Here is a 20,111-nt window from a genome sequence, read left to right on the forward strand (position 1 = left end):
AGTTTTTCGAATACCATGAGAAAACTAAACAAACATTGATAACACCTAATGGACGGCTTCCAACACCAGACCGGTTTCCTTTGCAGTGTTTTCTTACACTCTCTAGTAAATGGAGGAGCTTTGTACTCACTGAAAGCTTTGCCAAATGTTAGTCATTGCTCTTCCCTTTTCATTCTGGTAATGTGCTCATGTTCATGAAGATGGTGCCATTGGTACCATGAGATTTGTTTTAGGTTTATACAAAGTCGGCCAGAGGTCACTGGTGTCACAGGATAACAGCAGCAGTGTGCAGGAATATTAGCTGATTTCATTTGGCAAACACAGGAGGCGGAATCTGGTGGCTAGAGGGGGTGGGTTGGAACATCTGCTCGTGAAATGTAAGGTTACACAAGGGATTTCTGTCTGTGAAGGCCAGAGGTTAGTAGAGAATTACATTTGTTTCAGAATTTATTTTAAAATATTTACACCCGTTATTCTGTAGCAAAATTGTACTTCTAAACAGAATATTAGCCGCTGTCGCATTACAGAGTGTACACAGATTAGAGTTGTATTGCAAGTGTACATAGCATATTATTCTGTTTTAACTAAACTCCTATCAGCCTGCCTCCTTGCCTTGCTATGACCTTCGCTTGTCTGATAGCAAACATCTGCTTCACACCAAGAAAGTCAATCCTTTAAGCCCGGATCTTGGCTAATAACAAAAGCAGCGGCGGTTCCTCTGTTAAGGCGGAGGGGCTTCGCCCCACCTGCTGTGAGCACAGCAGGTACACACAGAATAATAAAATGGTCATTACCGTACCATTTTATTATTCTGTGGGCAGGCGCCCAAGCTAGCACAAGTGTGATCACTTAAAAAGGGTGTGACGGAGTAAGGCGCTCCAAAAAAATTACACTGGTATTTTCGTTAAAACTAACTGTACTGCGGTGCCACCAAACATTGGGAAAGACACCCAATTTCCCAAAGAAAATCAATCAAAGATTGACAAGTAAATCACAGATTTTGCTGATGTCCATATGCAGTATACAAGTTATTGAAACAACACAAAATTCAATTGGGCTCCTAGTCTTTCCGGTCTTCTTTTATTTCCAAAAATCTTCCATTCCCATTCGTCACTATGGTAATTAACCGTGCGACTTCCATAACCACAATTGTACTACCAACAAATATAAGAAAATTAAATATAACAACTGAGGTGAGCCCAAATTACAACCTCATGCATGAGGACTACACATTGTGCTTACAATACAGAGTAACATCAATTTCCAGTGCTCAGTGAACACACATGCACAGATTCTCCTGAACAACAATCCTTATTCAAATGATACCAATAAATAAATGTATTGTGTCCCTAAGGCTCTATGTGTATAAGTGAGTTGTTGCTCATATAGTGTCTACTGTTCAAGTATTTTAAGTTATTATTATAACACCAGTAGTGTCTAGTGTGCCCAAACCACGCAAACAATAGGTTAATCAATACCTTAAGCTTCAATTAGGTCATGTATCTGAAATCAAATAATAAGATAACAAGATAAATTATGGAGCACATGGGGCAAGGTTTCTCAGTACGCACCAGTAATTTTATGTGTTCAAAACCGGACTATCATACCTCACGTAATTCGTGTTCCGATTCCAACTATAACGTAACTCCACAGTTTCAAAGAAGATATCCACTACAAAGAATATATACAACACAATCAGTGCATGATATGACTATGGCTATCTTGTTGCATTATTTTGCAAATCAACATCATGCTTCCATAGCACATGGTCTCTTACCTCAACTAATCCTTTCAATGTATTCCAAATTAAATTTCACCAGAGTAAGATCCAAACGTTGCTATTTATTTCTATAGCCGCAAAATACCATGATTTGTAACTCATGCAATTGTACTTTTCACGTCCCTGAAGTACGGGGACCTACAAGTAAATACAAGGCCAAAATATCAGTCGGGCAAGTCAAATAAGTGCCCATTAATACAAACAGTCCATATTAACTCACAGCAGTAATTACGTACCTCCTACTTTCCATTCACCTGATTACAGGTAAAACAGCGGCGGTACGATAGTAGAAGCGCTAATAATATATAGCCTAGACAGCGACAACGTCAGAGGTAAATCCATGCTTATGTTACCTCCCCCCTGCCGGAGTTCTAGTTGGGCGCCATCTTGAAAAGGTAAAAACCGTCGTGTTTACACCATTTCTGATCTAGAGTTTTCAAAACAAACCATATGTACTATAATGATAATGGAATGCCATAATCAATTCTGTCACCCGAATACGGGTACTCAGACACGGCATAAGAATTATAATATTAGTATGCCATAGAAGCGACGGTGATATCAACAATTTTAGTATGTATTACCGCTCTCTTCCTGAACGGTGTTTTCATTCAGCGCCATCTTGAAATGACACAGGTCACGGAGCGAGGTAAAAACAAATAAAGCCTGTATATAAAAAGTAACCCCTAGATTTACTCACTTCAAAAGTGTTTTTGCTATCAGTGCACTACCAATTACAATATGTCAGCTGCATTAACACGGCAACCAATCAAATCGGGTATAGAAATAATAACCATCTATGAACTCTTGCTTCTTCCATCTTTTAAAATCATAAGTACCATATTGAAATAAACGTTATATGATAAGTATTCCACTGAGTCTGCCCAAATGTGCCTCATATTCTTGTCTTACAATCACCAAAATAACTAAGTGCCTAGTATTCATTATAAGTTAATCTTTATAAATTACTATCAATAGGTTATCATGGCAACTAGAAGATCTGATATATCTCTCTAACTTAATCCCCTAAAAAATATTGAAGCTCCTGGTCATAATTAAGACCATCTTCCACGGCCCTCAAACGCATGATTCACCTTGCCTCATGCCTCCGCAATTTTAATTCTCTGTTACCTCCTCGTGGATCAAGTTTCACATGTTCTATACCAAAGAACTGAAATGTTTTTGTTGGGCCTGTGCCTTACAATTATATACATGCTCCGCAATAGGATACCTAACGTCATTGTGTTTTACTGCTCTCATATGTTCACTTACATGATCTTTCAAAGCCCTTATTGTGCTACCCACGTATATTTTATCACATTTACAAGTAATAATATATACGACATATCTAGTGTAGCAACTAATATTCGTCCTTATGTTATAAACATTGTCATTCTTGTCTTTAAAATGCTTGGTTTTGTCTTTTGCATGTCTGCACATGCCACAATGGCCACATTTAAAGAAACCTTTAGTAAGTTCTGTTAACCAAGATTCCCTTTGTTTAGTCTGTGGGTAGCTAGGGCTCAATAATGTGCCCAACGTTAGCCTGTTCCAACCAATCCTGGAGCTGCAAAGCAGCTCCAGAATTGGCTGGATTCGGAAGCAGGAAGTAAACCACCTTCTTTATATGCTCGTCGTTGTTGGGAAGGACAACAGGCAACATATCTTTGAGTTTTACGTTGCGCTGTGCCCCACCGATTTTTAAAGTTGTTAACCCGCCCTGTAACAAAGCCAGTGCTTCGTCATCAATACTCTTCACATTCGGAATTTTCTCACAACCAGAGAACTTATCTCTGGAAATAACATCTTCTGTTTTTGCAACCATTCCTTTCTACATTGTAGTTGCTCTACGATGTTCCAAATTTACTTACTCCAAACAGTACTAATTAAGGTGCAGCCCTCATTTATCCTCACCTTAAATATGAGGTATTTGTTTCATCAGTGTGAAATGGTTTCAGATTTAACAAAAACATTTTTTATACACTTCCAATTCTTTGATTTGGGATCAGTGCTTTGAATACAAAAAATATACTGATGCCTAAAGGAATATCGAGGTAGTCTTTATTCTAGAAACTAATATTGGGGAGCTTGCTGCTACAACTTTGTCATTTGGATTGCTCTGACCACATTTTCAACCGCACAAAAGAACTGCTGCATGTCCTGTAATGCAAATAAGAATGCGCCTGTTCGCTCATTTATGTACTTTGTTAGTTATTCATTTGAAACTTTCTGAGCCAATTGAATATCCGTGCCTACAATGAGATACTAACCTTGCCGCATTGCCTCTTCCTCACAGAACAATGAAATATTGGAGCTCCAGAGGATACGGATGAAAGATGAAGTCCGGGAATACAAATTTCGCGAGGCGCGACTCCTCCAGGACTACACCGAGCTAGAAGAGGAGAATATCAGCTTGCAAAAACTGGTATCCACCCTGAAGCAAAATCAGGTGAGCACCAAGCAAAAATCTGTCAACGGGTAGGAATGATGTAAGGTTTTCAGCAAACAAGTTCTTTGCTGTTTCGTTTGATCTCTTGGCACTAGAATGCCTGTTGGCCAACGAGAAGATCGCCTGTGCTGCAGCAGTGGAAAGAACCAATAGCTCATGTAGGTCAGGTCTGGAACCCATATTTCTTTCAGAACACATTTAAAATATTGCTGCTTCTCATCCACCTCTTTGTCTTGTAGTCCATAAAGACTTAAATAGCTTTAAAACAAATACCACAACGCAGTAGAAAATAAGATGTATTCTCCCTGTATGTACAGAGTGGGGGTTGGCAGTGGACATAGCAGAACCTGTTTGTCTATTTAATGAACTAGCACCATCGCTCACTCATCCGTGCCCTCACTCACACGCTTATTTGTGAGTGACTGGCAGATTGGCACAAAGTCAAAAGAGGAGATGAGGTATGACTGGACTTTGGCAGGGGTTGACGGTGACAGTGAAGAAAGCCAGGAAAATGAGTGACTGGAGAGATAAGAATAGGACCAATCTAATCTGATGATTACCACTGAAGCTATATGAATCTGGTGAGGAAAGCAGAGTAGAGTGATCCACCATATCTAACACTATCAAAACCCGCATTACGATTAGTCCGTGGAGGATGTCATAATTATTACACTTTTGAAAATTCTATACTGTGAAGATTAAGATATAAAAGATGTTATAACTAACCCCTATTACATGTTTTGCCCTTTAAAATGGGGGATAGTATGTGGTTCTAGTGCAGTGTGCCTGTCCAAATTTATTCAGGATCATTTTGTGCAATATGGAAACTTCTAGTTCCAACAAATAATTTTAATGGGCTGCCCGTAGGGAGGGCCTAAGAGGGAAAGGGCAATAAGAAATATATGGTTGGGTGAGGGCAGGTTCTTCAGAGTAAAACTGACCAACGGGAATTATAATAAACTGAGTGGACTGAAAGAGGGCAAGTAATGAGCTAGTAGGCTAAATATCCTTCTTTTGTAGTTTTGGAGAGGATGGGAAAAGTGATACTGGACAGCAATGTAATGAAGAGCAGCAGCCAACTTTTAAAGGTCGAACTGCTGCAGATTAGAAGCATTTCCGGTCGGGACCTGAGAGAAGGAAATAAAAAATGGAGAGGAGAGGGGCAAGGCAGATAAGTGGTGTAAAAGAGAGGGCAAGAGTTATCAATTGAAGGATAAAAGGGCCAGGTAGGATGGGGAAACTGCAAATACCATGACCCTTGAACAACGCATTGCCTTTGCAAGGCGGGTGGAACAACGAATGCATCTAAACCACGCATTCCATTTACAACGCATGTCATTACAACATGTGTTAGGTAAAATACAGTTGGACTTCAAAGTCCACAGCTTTCCCTACTGTAGCAGGGACTAGGGTTGGAATAGCAAATTATACTATTCCAAAGTCCAGTGCCCCTGAAGGCAAGTCGTTGTAACGACTTATGTTGTAAATGGAATGCGTGATTCAGACGCATTCGTTGTTCCGCCCGCGTTGTTAAGGAACACGTGGGAAATGAAAGTGTGGTCGTGTGATACAATGGTAGAATGGGTTGGTACATTTGTATATGTTGGAAGGTAAAGAGCCTAATATTTTTATGTCAAACTCTGAACATTTGTATGGTTTTATCTGTTATGTATTTTTGTATTGTTTTGATTTTTAGTAATCTACACTTGTATCTAGTAAAAATAAGGCCCTCTGCACAGAGTTGTATGGTGGCAATTCAAAGAAGCTAGAGAGGAAAAAGAGAAGAAATATAAAAACACAGGCTTTTAATATAAAATATTGATTAACATGACTGCTCATTAAACATATGCAGGAAGTTGTATTTCACTTTTCGGAATTGAAAACATTTAGGAAAGTGTTATGAGAAGGCATTTGCTGTGATGACGAGGATGTTCCTGATGCATCTATCCATGCGTATTAGATGGAAGGCATAACTCTGTGGTGTCTGAACCAAATTATGATATCAAACATCCTTTAATCCATGTAGTAAAGCTACTGCATTTGCTTTGCATTGTATGGCGCCTGTACAGCTCTAACATACCATATTTTCATGAAAACGAAATACATTCCTGGGTGATGATAATTAGTGAAAAATACAAAGTTCGAAAAAACATTTAATTTTGTGATAAATTAATAAAAATTTTCAACCCCTCAAAGTATGTTCACTCAGGCAAAAATAGTTTCACCGTTGCTCAACACCTTTCATGAAGTACTTTATTTTCATGTATTTCTTATATTGTTTTATACCATATGCACGTGACCAGTGGTGTTGCAAGGAAACGTGGGAGGAGAGTCCATATAACCTGGGAAAGTTATTTAAGGCCAAGTGCTTGGTGGAAGAGATGGGTATCCACTGTTTAGGAAATGTTCTAATGTTAGGCTCATGGCAAAGCTAGAATGTAACAGAGTCCCAAAGTGAGGAGTCTTTTGATGTTGCAAATTTCTGCCCATACACCATTAGTATCTCTGTGGGAACCTTGTGAAACCTTGAGGAGGCCAGTCTTAGCCGTCTGGTTAAGTGGTAAAGTGGGACTAATTTAGCAAGGTAATCTGGGTGTTATGTACCATTCAAAGGGTTTTGAAGGCAAGGATTTATTTAATTAGCAGTCAATTGGAGCAGTTTTAAAGCTGAGTCATGTGATCCGTATTTTCAAGTTGAAGAATACGGAAGTGGTAAAGTTTTGATATCTTTGCTCTTTAATTGTGTATTTTTGGCGTTGAAGCATATATATATATATATATATATATATATATATATATATATATATATATATATATATATATATATATATATATATATACTCCATTGCAGTAATCAATGCACGACAACGCCACCACTAGGATGTGTATTATTCATTCCTGGGTTATAGAATTCCTAGTATCGAACAAGGTGTATAGGTCCGCTTCAGGAATGGACGCAACAGGAAATGAAAAATAAAACTTAAGACCTGGCTCCGCACTTTATAGCGAATTAAATGCATTTGAAAGAGAGTGAGTATGGAGACCTGGGCACTGTTAAAGGGTGGTGGTGAGGGAATTTGTGATGGAGGTGATCACTGGCGGGAGCCAACAAACATTGTCGCACCGGGTGCCACCAGTGCTCAAGCCGGCTCTGAAGGTGGGTAGGTCACCAAGGAGAAGCTTTGGGGATTATGAAGTGGATTCCTGAACGGCGGCAGAGAATGGGACAATTTAGAAGTGAGAAGGCAGGTTTCATAGAATTGATGTGGCAGCAGAGCAGAAAATAAGTTTCTATTTCCTATCCTTCTAGCTTTGGAAATTGCTAGGATCAGCTGACTTGTGCTTAAAGTGGTGTGAGTATACCCTGAGAAAGAAAGAGAGAGAGAAAGACACAGCGCAACAGAGAGAGACAGACAGAGACAGAGCAGAAAGAATGTGTTGTTCGATAGTCAAGTGAGTTGATGTTACATTCATTTGTGTGAGTATGAATGAGTGCCTGAATGGTAGAGAGATAGGTGTGAACATAGAGGAAGACTTTTGCCTACATGGGTTGCTGATCTAATACCAGACCAGATGCTATTTCTTTATTGCACCTTTTTTAAAAGAGAGACAGGAGTCAATTTGGAAGATTAAAGATTTTGCCCCCATGGCAAGTGAGAGACAAACCTGTGAGCTCCATAGCATATTCGGCTAGATCTCAGTCTGGTTGGAATTTTCCTCCATTGATAAACATGAGCTTGGTTCTCATGGGGTTCAGTTTTTGAGATTGAGGTTTAAATAGCAGGTACTCAGGACCTGGATGTTGATCATACCCCTAGATTTAACTTCCTATTGTCTGTACATCAGTGGATTGTAGTGTTTTGAGTAGCTACTTCAAGGGGTTCTACAGAGAGGTTGGCTAACAAAAGTGCAAGGTTGGAAGTCTCTGGGATCTTGTGGTTGACTGGGAGAAGAAGGGATTTTGAGGAATCCATGTATTTATTGCTGGATGTATGTCAGAAACAAGGTGAACCACTTAATGTCAGAGTTAAAGATGCTTGTGAGGGAATATAGGGTGTTAAATAGAATTTGGTGCTCAATGAAGGGAGATAAGTAAGGAGGGGTCACCTTGATTAGCAATCTAATGGGTATCTTCCAAGACATTGCAGGGGGCTGTAGTGACCAATCGCCTTTGGAGTTGGAAAGCTCCTACACTTTTCAGACCCTTGCAAAGAAAGGGGGTGTGTTAGGAACAGTAGCTGACTAGATCATCCAGATAAAAATGCATTTTTTTAGCGTAATATTGAAAGGAGAACCAGAAGAGACATGGTGTGCGGAGTGGGAACATGTGCCTTTCCCTTTATTAAGTAGGTCAGTGTTGTAAATGGTATCAGTTTTGCTGTGGAAGAGATTTTTGATGTTTAGCCTAATGCAAATTAAGCCAATGTGAATAGAGATTTTACCTTCATTTTCAGCTCCTGTAATTATGCTGGTGTGCTGATCTGATCTGATGATTTGAATTGTGTGTTTACTAGTGGGGCTTATATATTTATGGAGAAACGAGGCCAAGTCATCAGAAGACTCGGAAACAAACCAGAGCCTGTGCAGCTTCCTAATGGCTGGCTAGTAGTATTTAGATCTTAGAAGAAGCAAACAGGCATTGAATTTGACTTTCATGAGAAAAAGGGTACGTGGGGATCAATAAGTGACATGAGGACAGTATCGGATGGGTTAAGAAGGCAGTTCACATTAAACCTGGTTGTTTTTGGAGGTACATGGACTGTTCATCGAAGAAGGCAGGGGTTTGCTACAAGCATGATCCACCCCCTGTGGTGGATCTGGCGAAGAAGTGAATCTGCAGGTTGGTTTGGGTTGTAGAGTGTATATTTATTCTGGATTGGGGAAATCACAGAAAGAAACATTTGGGAGTTTCTAAAATGGAAACAAAGACCTGGAAGGACAGTTGTTAGGTGTTGCCCTAGGGAACAGCTGTACTATCTACACACATGTTAATGCTAGCCCCTCCCTCTATTAAGCAATGTATTTACAAGTGCAATAGTACTGAGCCATCAACATGGCTTGACTGTAGCAAGGCCATGCCTTATTGCCACAGCATGCATCAATGTTTTGTGCTTTGCTTGTTTCAGGTCGAGTATGAAGGGCTAAAACATGAGATCAAGCGTTTTGAAGAGGATACGGTCTTGCTAAACAGCCAACTGGAAGATGCTATTCGGTTAAAGGAGATTGCGGAGCATCAGCTTGAGGAAGCTCTGGAAACCTTGAAGAATGAGAGGGAGCAGAAGAACAACTTGAGGAAAGAGCTGTGCCAGTACATCAACTTGAATGACAGCATGTACAACAACCACATCAGCATCTCAGTGGATGGGCTAAAGTTTGCAGAGGATGGAAATGACCGTGAGCCGAACAATGATGACAAGATGAATGGACACATCCATGGGCCTCATGTGAAATTAAATGGGGACTATCGGACTCCGGCAGTAAGGAAGGGAGAGTCCGGTCTGCACCCGGTCTCTGACCTCTTCAGTGAACTTAACATTTCAGAAATGCAGAAACTGAAGCAGCAACTTATGCAGGTAAGACCTACTTGAGGGCTCTGTCCCATTTACGTGCTTGCCGTGACTTATTTTTTCTTTGTATCTTAAAAACTCACATTTGTATTGTAATTTTGTTTGAATTATGTATCTAGTGACAAGGTGGCACATCGTCTTTGGATTTCTCATAAGCCTGGGGAGAAAAGTGGTTAGCTTTCAAGTTATCGGTTAGTGTACCAATAAGGATCCTACCATAACCTGTACGCTTATCCATGGTGTTAGTGAGTGAGAAAATGTGTATAACACTTACTATATACCTACGAGTTTCTTGGCACTAATCGCCTGACTCCCTACCCAAAGCTAATAGGATAGTTAACAAAAGACGTTTTTCGAAGCTTTCCTTTTTTTAGATGGTTAATCTCACTGCACAGAGCCCCAGGAAGATAATTTAGAGCTGAGGTCCTCATACAGAACAGCCTGCCTCCAAGCACTTTAATTGTTACTGACAGAATGGACAACATTTTGAAGAGCATATAGACCTGGCGAAAGGTTACCTGGTACCTTCTGAGAGAGGTAGGTGCATTAATTGGCCAGGAGAGCTTTGTAAACATGGCACAAATCCTTACATTTCTACTTTGGTCGCCACCTCATCTGGTGTTGAGACAGAAAGTAAGATGGTAAGGGCTTCTCTGTTAGTCCCTCATATGAATATGGTATTTATTTTAAATAATTTGGAGTTGCTAATTGCCATCCAAGATTTTACGTCTTGAATTGATCAGGTGTGCCGGACATATGGACCAAATACCTGAGTGGTAATAGAGTGGCTAGTCACTGAATTTCTGGCTACCTTGTCTGCATAGCAAACACTCTGTGACAAGTCATGCCTGCAAATACTGGGACAGGAGGAATGCAGCTCTACCCTAGCATTCACTCCTGGAACCGTTCCAGGCCTGATCTTCAGCATCAAAGAAAAAGCATCTCAAATGACTTTTCCCCACCATAAGCAATCATGCACCCCATCTGACACAAACAGTCTTTGTTACTCCAAATTCCACAAATCAAAACAAATAGATGGCTCAACCTTTATATATGGGCTTTGAATAGAACACGCTTCCAATCTCTCCAGCTTTTCCAGTCAAAAGTGAAAAAACATAGTTTTCAGGAAACTGTTGTGCCCCTCAACAACCACCCAAGCAAGCAAAAATCCTCAGGAGTAGCAATTACATCCACAGAAACAGCTTAAACTACTTAGCCTCCCTGCCGAAATAAATCAGAGAAAACATCATTTTTATGTATTAAAATTGAAAATTGATGTTACTGTGCAGATAGTCAAAGCTTATTGCTACTACCAAGAAAAGAAAAGAAAAAAATAGATATTAAAACATATCAGATAATTTAAAAACCTGAAAACGTACATAAAACCACAATAACCATGAACGAGATCAGCATGTGACATCCTACCGGTGGAGAACCATAGGGTATGAAGTAAGTAGGGAGAGGACAAGGCCATTCGTTAAGAGGGGGAAACAGTCCTGGATTACCATAAATTAAAGTTGGAAATGTGGGCCATCCACTGTAGGGATAGTCTTGACCAGAAATGATTCAAGCGCGGAATCTGTTAGATGACAAAATCTTAGAAATACTGTCTAGGCTATCCGCTGCTGTTTATACACATATTGAACTAGGGTGACTTGCACTAGATCGCAAACAAAAAAGTCTCATTCTAATGGGGAGACTCAAGGAATCCAGGAAGAATCAAGGAATCCAGGGAGAATCAAGGAATTCAAAAGGTGCAGCCGAATATGGTTGCCAGTCTCCAGAGCCGTCCTGTGGTGATTTCTGCATTAGTTCAACCACCTAGCCTCCTCCAATGGAGTCTGTGGTATTATTCTTCTCTTCTCTTCTCTTCTCTTCTCTTCTCTTCTCTTCTCTTCTCTTCTCTTCTCTTCTCTTCTCTTCTCTTCTCTTCTCTTCTCTTCGCATAACTTCGCCTCAGACAGATCTTACTCTTGCTTTGCATGCTTCATTGAGGTAGGCAGCCACACTTGCAGTAACTTCTAGCTTTTAGTCTCCCAAAAGAAATACTACCATTTTCATCTGTCTTGAGGATCCCAGTTTCTGTCACTGTTTTAGCCGCCTCTTTAGGCGACTCCTTGACTCTCATTGTAAAGGAACAAGACTCACCTACTTTCGTTTTAGTGCCTTCAGTGGCCAGTTATTATTTATTGCTTCCACAGAGAGTCTCCTTACTTCCTTAGAGAATCAAGAGAACATGCATTGTTGGGCCCACCTCTCCAGCTAGCAGATGTTCTCCATGGAATGCCACCAATGTGGTTTCGGACTTTTCTTCCTTCAGGATTTGCAGATTCCTTTTGACTTGATTAGTTACCTGTTCCCCATTGGCTTGAATATTTCCTGGATTTCCTCAGATCCTACCATCTTGAACATAAGTTTCTTCCTTGTAAACATGCTCTTGGCAACAGTTTGGGTTTTGATTTGGGATCTGTATCACTTTGTTAGAAGTGATTATTGATAATATTGTCCCAGAAACGCCTTGGCCAATGTACAAATTCCTTGATTGATAGACAACTGTAGCTCTGACTGTGTCCCACAAAACTGTGTAGTGCTGGTTACTGGACAGTATTTGTTTCATACTCTACCAATAACACAGTGATAATAAATAAATTAATAAATAGATAAAATTGCCCAGAAATCTTGAATCTAGTTAGTCAAATACAACACAGATTCTAGAACTCAGAGAACTGTGAGTTTGAACATGTCTACAAAAGGTTTGCAGAGTCCTCTTGCTTAGAATTTGAGTATGTGTCAGATTTCCATACTTTTTTGAGTTGTAGCTCTTTATTTCATTCTCAAGACCACATCTTCCCGTAGACTTTGGTCCTTATTTTAATGAACGTTTACACAGCAGACCCTTTCCCCCATTATTTACCACACAAAGATATCAATGGTAATGAAGTTGCACAAGAAATAGAATACAGACACTGTGGGTCAATATATGGTCTTCTATTGATAGGATAATAGGTGAACACCCTCCTCTCTGGAAAAGCTGTTAAGAGTTAATCAGTGATGTGCTGCAGCATAAGAGTCGATTAAGGATGAGGGAACAATGCTGGGAGCCTAAAAACATTGATAAAAGCAGGCATGTCACAGGTGTGAGTTCTGGTTTGAAAACTCTCATCTTTTTGTGGTTGGTAAAATAAATTATACTGAGTTAGGGTGAGAACCTGTTAAAGTGCTTCAATGCCTGTGGCAGTAAGGACTGTATTCTACATTGGTTCTTACTACAGAATTTGCTGCAAGATACATAGATGTACCAAGATGAAAAAAAGGGACTGGTCGACAGAATTTCTGAATTGAAAAATAAGCAGAAATAGCATAAATATGCATCCAAGCACAATAATATCTCTTTGATACAGCATAGATTGACATTGTTTGCTGAGAAATCTCACAACAGCATGGAATACCACTCTTTAGGTCTCGGCTAGACAGGGCATGTGCTGTCTTAAAGAGACGTGTTGGGTTCTATCTGTGGCCGCCCATCTCCAACCATTGGTAAACTTCTGCCTCACTAGTATTTTCTTTGATTTCATTTGTCATGGCATGCAGGAGTCTTACCCTTTTCTTATGTTTGACCCTCCCGTAGGGCATGGACTAAGTACATGTCTCCTTACACTGCTCCTGGTTTGAAGGGCATTTTTTTTCTTTGTTTTCAAACACTCTATAGGAGTGTTTCCAGGCCCTCTCCCTTGTACACGCTCACACCTACCACTAAAATTCATGCACGTGTACATAAACAATGCCTTTCTTAAAAAGTTGTTAAAACACGAACAGCATTTGTATGTTTTTTTTGCACGATCTTATGTATTGAATCGTTCCCTTCGTCGTCCATCTTGCCATAGCGCGAACACAAGCCAATGGGTTTGGAGCACTTTAAGTGCTCACCAGTTACATTACACAATGACACATTCATTGTGTCGCTAATCCTGCATCAATTAAGGTTTTTTTTCCCATCATTGCTTGCCCATCTCCACATACCTTCCTGCTTCCCTGCTTAACCCATCCCCCCACTACCTCCCTTGTCACTGCTGCTTTTTTTTTGCTCGATCTGATTGTTTTGGAGCTCTTGTCCTGTCCTCCATCTTTCCATAGTGCTAACACCAGCAGATAGTTTTGGAGCGCTTTAAGTCCTCACCACTTATATTACAGAATGACACATTCATTATTGTAGGCAGGGGGAAGCGTAAGTGATTCGCCTAGTCCCCGAGATCAGAACCTGGTTCCCCAGTTCTCCTCTCGGAAGCTCTGCCCATTACGACACATCCTTGCTTCACTTGAAAGCTCCTCAGCTGTTTCTCATTATCACTTCCACATTTGTTCAGCAAGACCCTGTCAACACCAAACAAGCACTGGCAAAGCCAGTAGATCTCGGCAATGCTTGATCTACTGGCCTTGTTAATGTGAATGTCTTTTAGCCATGTTGTCTAGCAGAACATTTGCTGTTCAGCATGGCCGAAAGTCACTTTTTGTGTCAGGAGGGGCAGGACAATAAACTCAACATGGGGGAGAAGATACTCAGCATCGGAACAACATCCTGTGATTCTGGGTTTTAAGTAATTTTCAGCCATGCTGACCAGCAGATGTGCTACTAGACAACATGGCTAAAAGACATTCACAATGACAAGGACAATAGCTCAAGCATTGCCAAGACCTATTTGCTTTGCCAACGCTTGTTTCACAGAGCACCCCTTATGTCTTAATCAACAAAAGGTTGTACAATCTGGCTTCAAACAACCAAAGAAGAAGGTGGAAACAATTCCCTAAACTAAGAAACACACTGATAGAAGCCATCTTTATCGGTAGACTACACTACTGTAATTCCTTCTCCTCAAATCTCACAATGGTCACAACAAAGCCCCATGGAGTTCATGCCTCAGGTCTTGAGAGAATCTCAGTGCCTTCGAAACAAGGATACAATTTTAAAGCAGCTTCATAGTCCTCATTTGTCTGTCCAGCTAAACTCCATCACACCTGTAAAAATTACTCAGGCCCTTTTGAACACACTTGGCCTTCTCCGTCCGCAAAAGGTGTGGGCAGATTCTGAACTGATGATACTTTCATCTGAAAATCCCATGCCTGCAGTTGAGAACCTTCTAGAATCTGCCTCACTTCACTAAGAAATGACTTTAACATGGCCCTAGTTTCAAACTGCCTGTGTCCAAGTTTCTACCAAGTTTACAGGAGGATACAGTTGAGAAGCAGTTATCCACAGTACAGCCTGTATATTTAAAAAACATTAAGTATAAGAGCACAAATACATAAATGAATAATGGTCCCTGCATTTTCTTAGGAAGCAATGTTAACAATTTTAAATCCCTGTGTGACGTGCTTTCATCTGTCCTTGAATAGACAGGGTAGGCACTAAAGTTTGGATTTCAGATAGCGTTACTACTTTCTGACTGCAAATTGTGTGTTTGACAAGTATTAATAATAATTAGAACATTGACATGTTAAGAGCTCCATTGAAGACTATGAAGTGGTTCTGGGCTGGTAATGGCTGGTATAGAAATTCTATTCCAACATAATTATGCTCGTATTTCTGTTTCTCCCTGTTTACTTTAGAACATTTTGCAGTGGCGTGTTCTAGTAACATTATAGTCCTTTCCCTCTGGCTATAACAACTGTTAAAGTCTTCCTCTTGCTCGTGACTGAGGCCTATAACTTTTGCAAGTTGACTTTGGACCCTTCTAAATGGAATATCCACACAGACTCTTCTTGGCACTGCAGACAGTATTTACTAACTGTTGTGACTGGGAGAAAGACCTTTAGCTTACAACACAGACTGCACCTCACTCCTACACATTCTCTCCCAGGCTTTATCCAATTCCTTCTCCCAGGCAGGCCTTTTTATACACAATATTACAATGGATTATTACACACAGTAAATAATAGTTGACTTGCAAGTTACAGATTTAAGATGAGAAAAACACTTGAAGACACGTAACCGCATAACCCGAGTTACGACCTAATCCATTATACATTCTTTATTGTACTCCCAACAATGCTGGACACACGAGCATACTTCTGCTTGTGAAGGCATGTGAGTATCATGGTAAACTCAATTTAAGTGAAGTGTGTGCTTCCAGTATTGTGCGCATAAGACCTCTGTGTGCTCACAACCAAATTACTTCCCTGCACCCATTGTTTAATCAAGCACCCTAGCCCTGTCTGTCCTCTCTGGGCTAATTCTATTACATGAACCCATTGTCTGATCAGGCCACGATCTGATTGAAGGCAGGGGGTACGTGCCGATGTCGTAAATACTCTCAAATCTGTTGAGTTGGCCTTTGACAGAAAACCCTTGTAATTTTCCAATTCCATTACATCCTTAAGTAAACTTTTCACCTTGCCAGTGTCAGTGTGAGATTATGGCCTAAACTAGTTTTTGACCACTAACAGCTGTTGAAAATAAAAATGAAATGATAATAACAAGAAGTTATTGTCATTTTATTTTTCTTTGCAGGAGTCCAGCCAGGTCGGGCAGGGCTGGGCTCCCCGTCGTCAGGGGGAGCAGGAGTGGTTTGCACTCCCTCCGTAAGTGCGCATGATAGCTTGGTCGGCCCTCTGGGGCCGGCCAAACAGCATGTTCTCCACTGGGCTGTGTTGAACATGCCTAGCCTCCCATGTACTGCCTGAGTGGCCTGAGTCCCATGTACTGCCTGAGTGGCCTAAGTGGCCAAACGGGCCGTCCAGACCAATTACGACACTGCTCCTGCAGCGTAGTGATTGGCTGGGAGAGTCCGGAACCTGGGTGCTTCCGGTGCTGGCGGGGACAGAGGAGAGGCATGTGGCGGCGAAGAAGAAGGTAAGTTTATTTTTTATTTTTTTCATCCCTTCCCTCCTCCCCACCACCGCTATTCTGAAGCAGCCGCTACTGCACAATACAGTAGATCAAGGTTTTTGGGGGACCAGAGGGCTGACCACAATAGATGTAGATGAAAGAGAACTGGGGGGCTGTCCCCAGGAGATAAAGCTAAAAGCAAACTGTTTTGATAAATGATATATTCTTTGGGAGACCTTTTGGTTCATTCATTACATGTTGGGTTATAAAGGAGGATGTCTATTTAAGAAAGGAGGCATGTGTTCATCAACACCCAACCACTTAGGTGTAATAAATTTCTAACAAGGGGTACAATAGCGCTGTTTCGCTAATGAGACCAAAATGTGATTTCTGCAGTGTCAAACCTAATTTCAAATAGTTTTAGTCCTTCTGTAGTCAGCACCACCTGGAAATTAGAGGTATCATTGGTGAAAAATGGCCAAGGCAATGTTCTATTACTAGACTTGCATTGTTGCGGCAATTCCATACTGGTAAACTCATCACACTTATTTTAAGATCTTCTTTCCTTAGCCAAAATGACACATCATACAAACATTACTGTGTGAGCTTTTAATCACTAATGGACCAGATCATATGAGCAAGAAATATACAATTGCTAGGTTCTGTAAACCAATCTGGGTAAAATAACCTTTGAGGTCATAGCTGAATTAATATGGAACAGTTATTTGCAACATCTGCATCTGAGAAACATAGCTTAACATCTTGAAAAGCAATATGTAAATGCCTGCTTTACTAAATAAACTCCCATAAAATCCAAATTGTCTCTGTTTTCTGTAGAAGAGCCTTGCAGGCTCTGCACTCTCCATCTACTATTAGCATAATGTTACATAGTACAAACCAATTACCCAATCTCTTTCCAAGAACATATTATATGCAAAAAAAATGCCACTTTCTCTTTTCTCTGTACATTCACATACGGCCTCCACAAAGAAGGACAAACAAGGCATAATCCTAATGTACTTAGCAATTCTATTATGTCACATTTTCTGTGTGATAGATACTTAAACAGTTTTCTGCTATAGAGGACTCATGGAAAGGTCAAACTTCAGCACAGCATCAACCTTACGTCAGCCCGCATGAGGGCACACATCTCTAATGTGAATGATTCCAGAGGGAATATTCCAGTGCACAGTCAGGACTTCGGTTACATGTCCATGCTGGTAAAAAGCAATCAATCAGCAGTTCTCAGGTTACTTTTTTTGTTGTGTCCTTGAGTTATTTCACATACTGAGGCACATATACAGGGTCACGTGCCTTTTCACAGCACAATTGGTACACAGCAGATGAGAAAAGAATTCCAAAGGACATTAACTGAAGAACCTTGAGATGGTAGATGGCACATCTTGCATGTTATGCCACTTTTTGCACTCAAATTGTATAGAACAGGTCCATTAGTGGCTATTTGAGAACGCATGATAGAGAGATACAATCGGGGTAATTGGTAACACAACTAAATGAGATTATGAAAAAAAAGAAATCGAAATGGTGAGTCAACTTGTTCACTATCTGTAACTTGAGATACCTCTAGTTAAGGAAATTTATAAGCATGCGTCTATTGAACATTTGTCTCTCTAACCTTTTGATGCAGCTTCGAATAATAATATAACATCATTTAAGAGCAGTTGTTTTTCTGTTACTTTAGTCTCACACTATTTTTATTCAAGTGCTAATGCATCTGTTGAAGAGTAATTCACAGGCATTACATCTAAGGTATAGCAAAGAAGGAAAACTGTGTCAGGTCACAATTATGGGGCAAATGGCTAAATAAACCAAAAGCTCCCTCTCATTCAGAACTAGTTTATCAAAGGGCTGCAGTATAATAAACTTCTGTCCATTGATAGAAGTCTCTGAATGTTCAAAAACATTGAAGATACTCTTTTGATCAAGTATTAAACAAATGGTCATCTAGACTAACATATGCCTTGGAGGTGGGTAGGCAGAGTGCTACCATGATGATACAGGAGTGCATCAGGCCATGGTGGATTGTTACCACAGGGCCTAATCAGTAGACACAGCATTCCAGAACAGATCCTAGACTTTAATTAAGAAGCCCTTTTTGAGCAGTCAGTGTGCCACAGAAATCCTCAGCCACATGCAGATGCTGCCCAAAGTATTCACATATCAATGATCAATGCAGAATCTGCCTAGAGTCCGAGATGATGTATCTGATTCTGGACACATGTTTACCTCAGAGGTAATAATGCTTCTTGAAAATGCCTCAGATTTTCTAAGTATGTTTTAAAACTGGAAACCAGTGGCACGAGCCACTGACAACCTAAAACAAGAATCAAGGTAATTTGGATATTTAAAAGAAACTACAAGTAGTAATATTGTATTCAGACACTTTCTTTGACTGCATGGATGTCTCTGTCTTATACCGTAATATCTCTCATTAAGATGATCTAACAACCCATCAAAATGCCTACAGGGCTTGGGTATTAGGAATGATATGTAACAATAGTGCATCAGTATTCATTTTCAAATTCAAATATGCAATTAAAAACCTACCTCTCAATGGCAAACATTCATTGCAGAAGTTAGGAACTGTAATGGGTACAAAGATGGCACTGCAATCTGTTCATTTATGGCTATCTTCGAGGACCGCTTTCCAAATTAGCAACTCACTTCCATTATATTATTGACATATTTCTGATGTGGAAAGATGAGGGTTTGCCACTCAAATGATTGAATGAAGACTTCAGTACTGTCCACCCTATATAAAGTAAACCAGGGAACAGAAAATAAAAATCACTCATCATCAGATTGGTATCCAGTGTTGTCACTTCATTTTGTTTTACTTTATATCACATTCTGCAGTAGAACACAAGCTATTTGTTTTGCCAAGCTTTGTCATGTATTGAATTGATTACAACATGTAGTCTGTACTTCTTATACTTTAAAACTTTGACAAGTTAAAGACCATCACAATTGCACATTTATTGGTGGAAAGCATGGACTGCCACAGTGTTATTTATATTGACAATGGAACAGTAGTGTATTAACAGACACTACCATGACACCACATAAGGTATTGCTATTTGGAAAGATGGATTCCTTGAAATGGGCATAAAAAATGATATATAAGGTTGAAACAAATATCTATAATGGGGCAACATTCATTCTCATGAATAGTGAGAGCCTCTATATGCTATGTCTTCAGTGAGGACCTCCTAGACTAATTAATTTATTATGTACATTACAAATACCTGGAAAAAAGTTCAAATCCAAAAATAACAAAACAATCCAATAGCATTATCACACAACTGCCTGTAATTGTCTACAGTTACTGGATCTTCCAAGACCCAAATTAGAAACAAATGGGCAAGATGTACCACAAAACCGTTTTGCGATTCCCTAATTGTGAATCCTTGCGATTCGCAGTTAGGAAATCAGCATGTACGAAAGTGTGTTGAACACTTTCTGCGATCCCCA

At 40.1% G+C, this 20,111-nt stretch overlaps 1 protein-coding gene across 6 annotated transcripts in view; it reads left to right on the forward strand.

The window, feature by feature from the left end:
- The window catches only part of BICD1 (BICD cargo adaptor 1), a 726,242-nt gene that overhangs the window by 400,183 nt on the left and 305,948 nt on the right, over window positions 1-20,111 (forward strand). For all 6 annotated transcript variants that reach the window (XM_085652393.1, XM_085652395.1, XM_085652396.1 and 3 more), the window contains exons 3-4: window positions 4,077-4,229; window positions 9,356-9,802. In XM_085652393.1, coding sequence (XP_085508519.1) covers window positions 4,077-4,229; window positions 9,356-9,802 — 600 coding nt within the window. The remainder of the gene's footprint in view (window positions 1-4,076; window positions 4,230-9,355; window positions 9,803-20,111) is intronic.

Source organism: Triturus cristatus, chromosome 4_1 (assembly GCF_964204655.1).
Source record: "Triturus cristatus chromosome 4_1, aTriCri1.1, whole genome shotgun sequence".
In the NCBI taxonomy this organism is placed as follows: domain Eukaryota; kingdom Metazoa; phylum Chordata; class Amphibia; order Caudata; family Salamandridae; genus Triturus; species Triturus cristatus.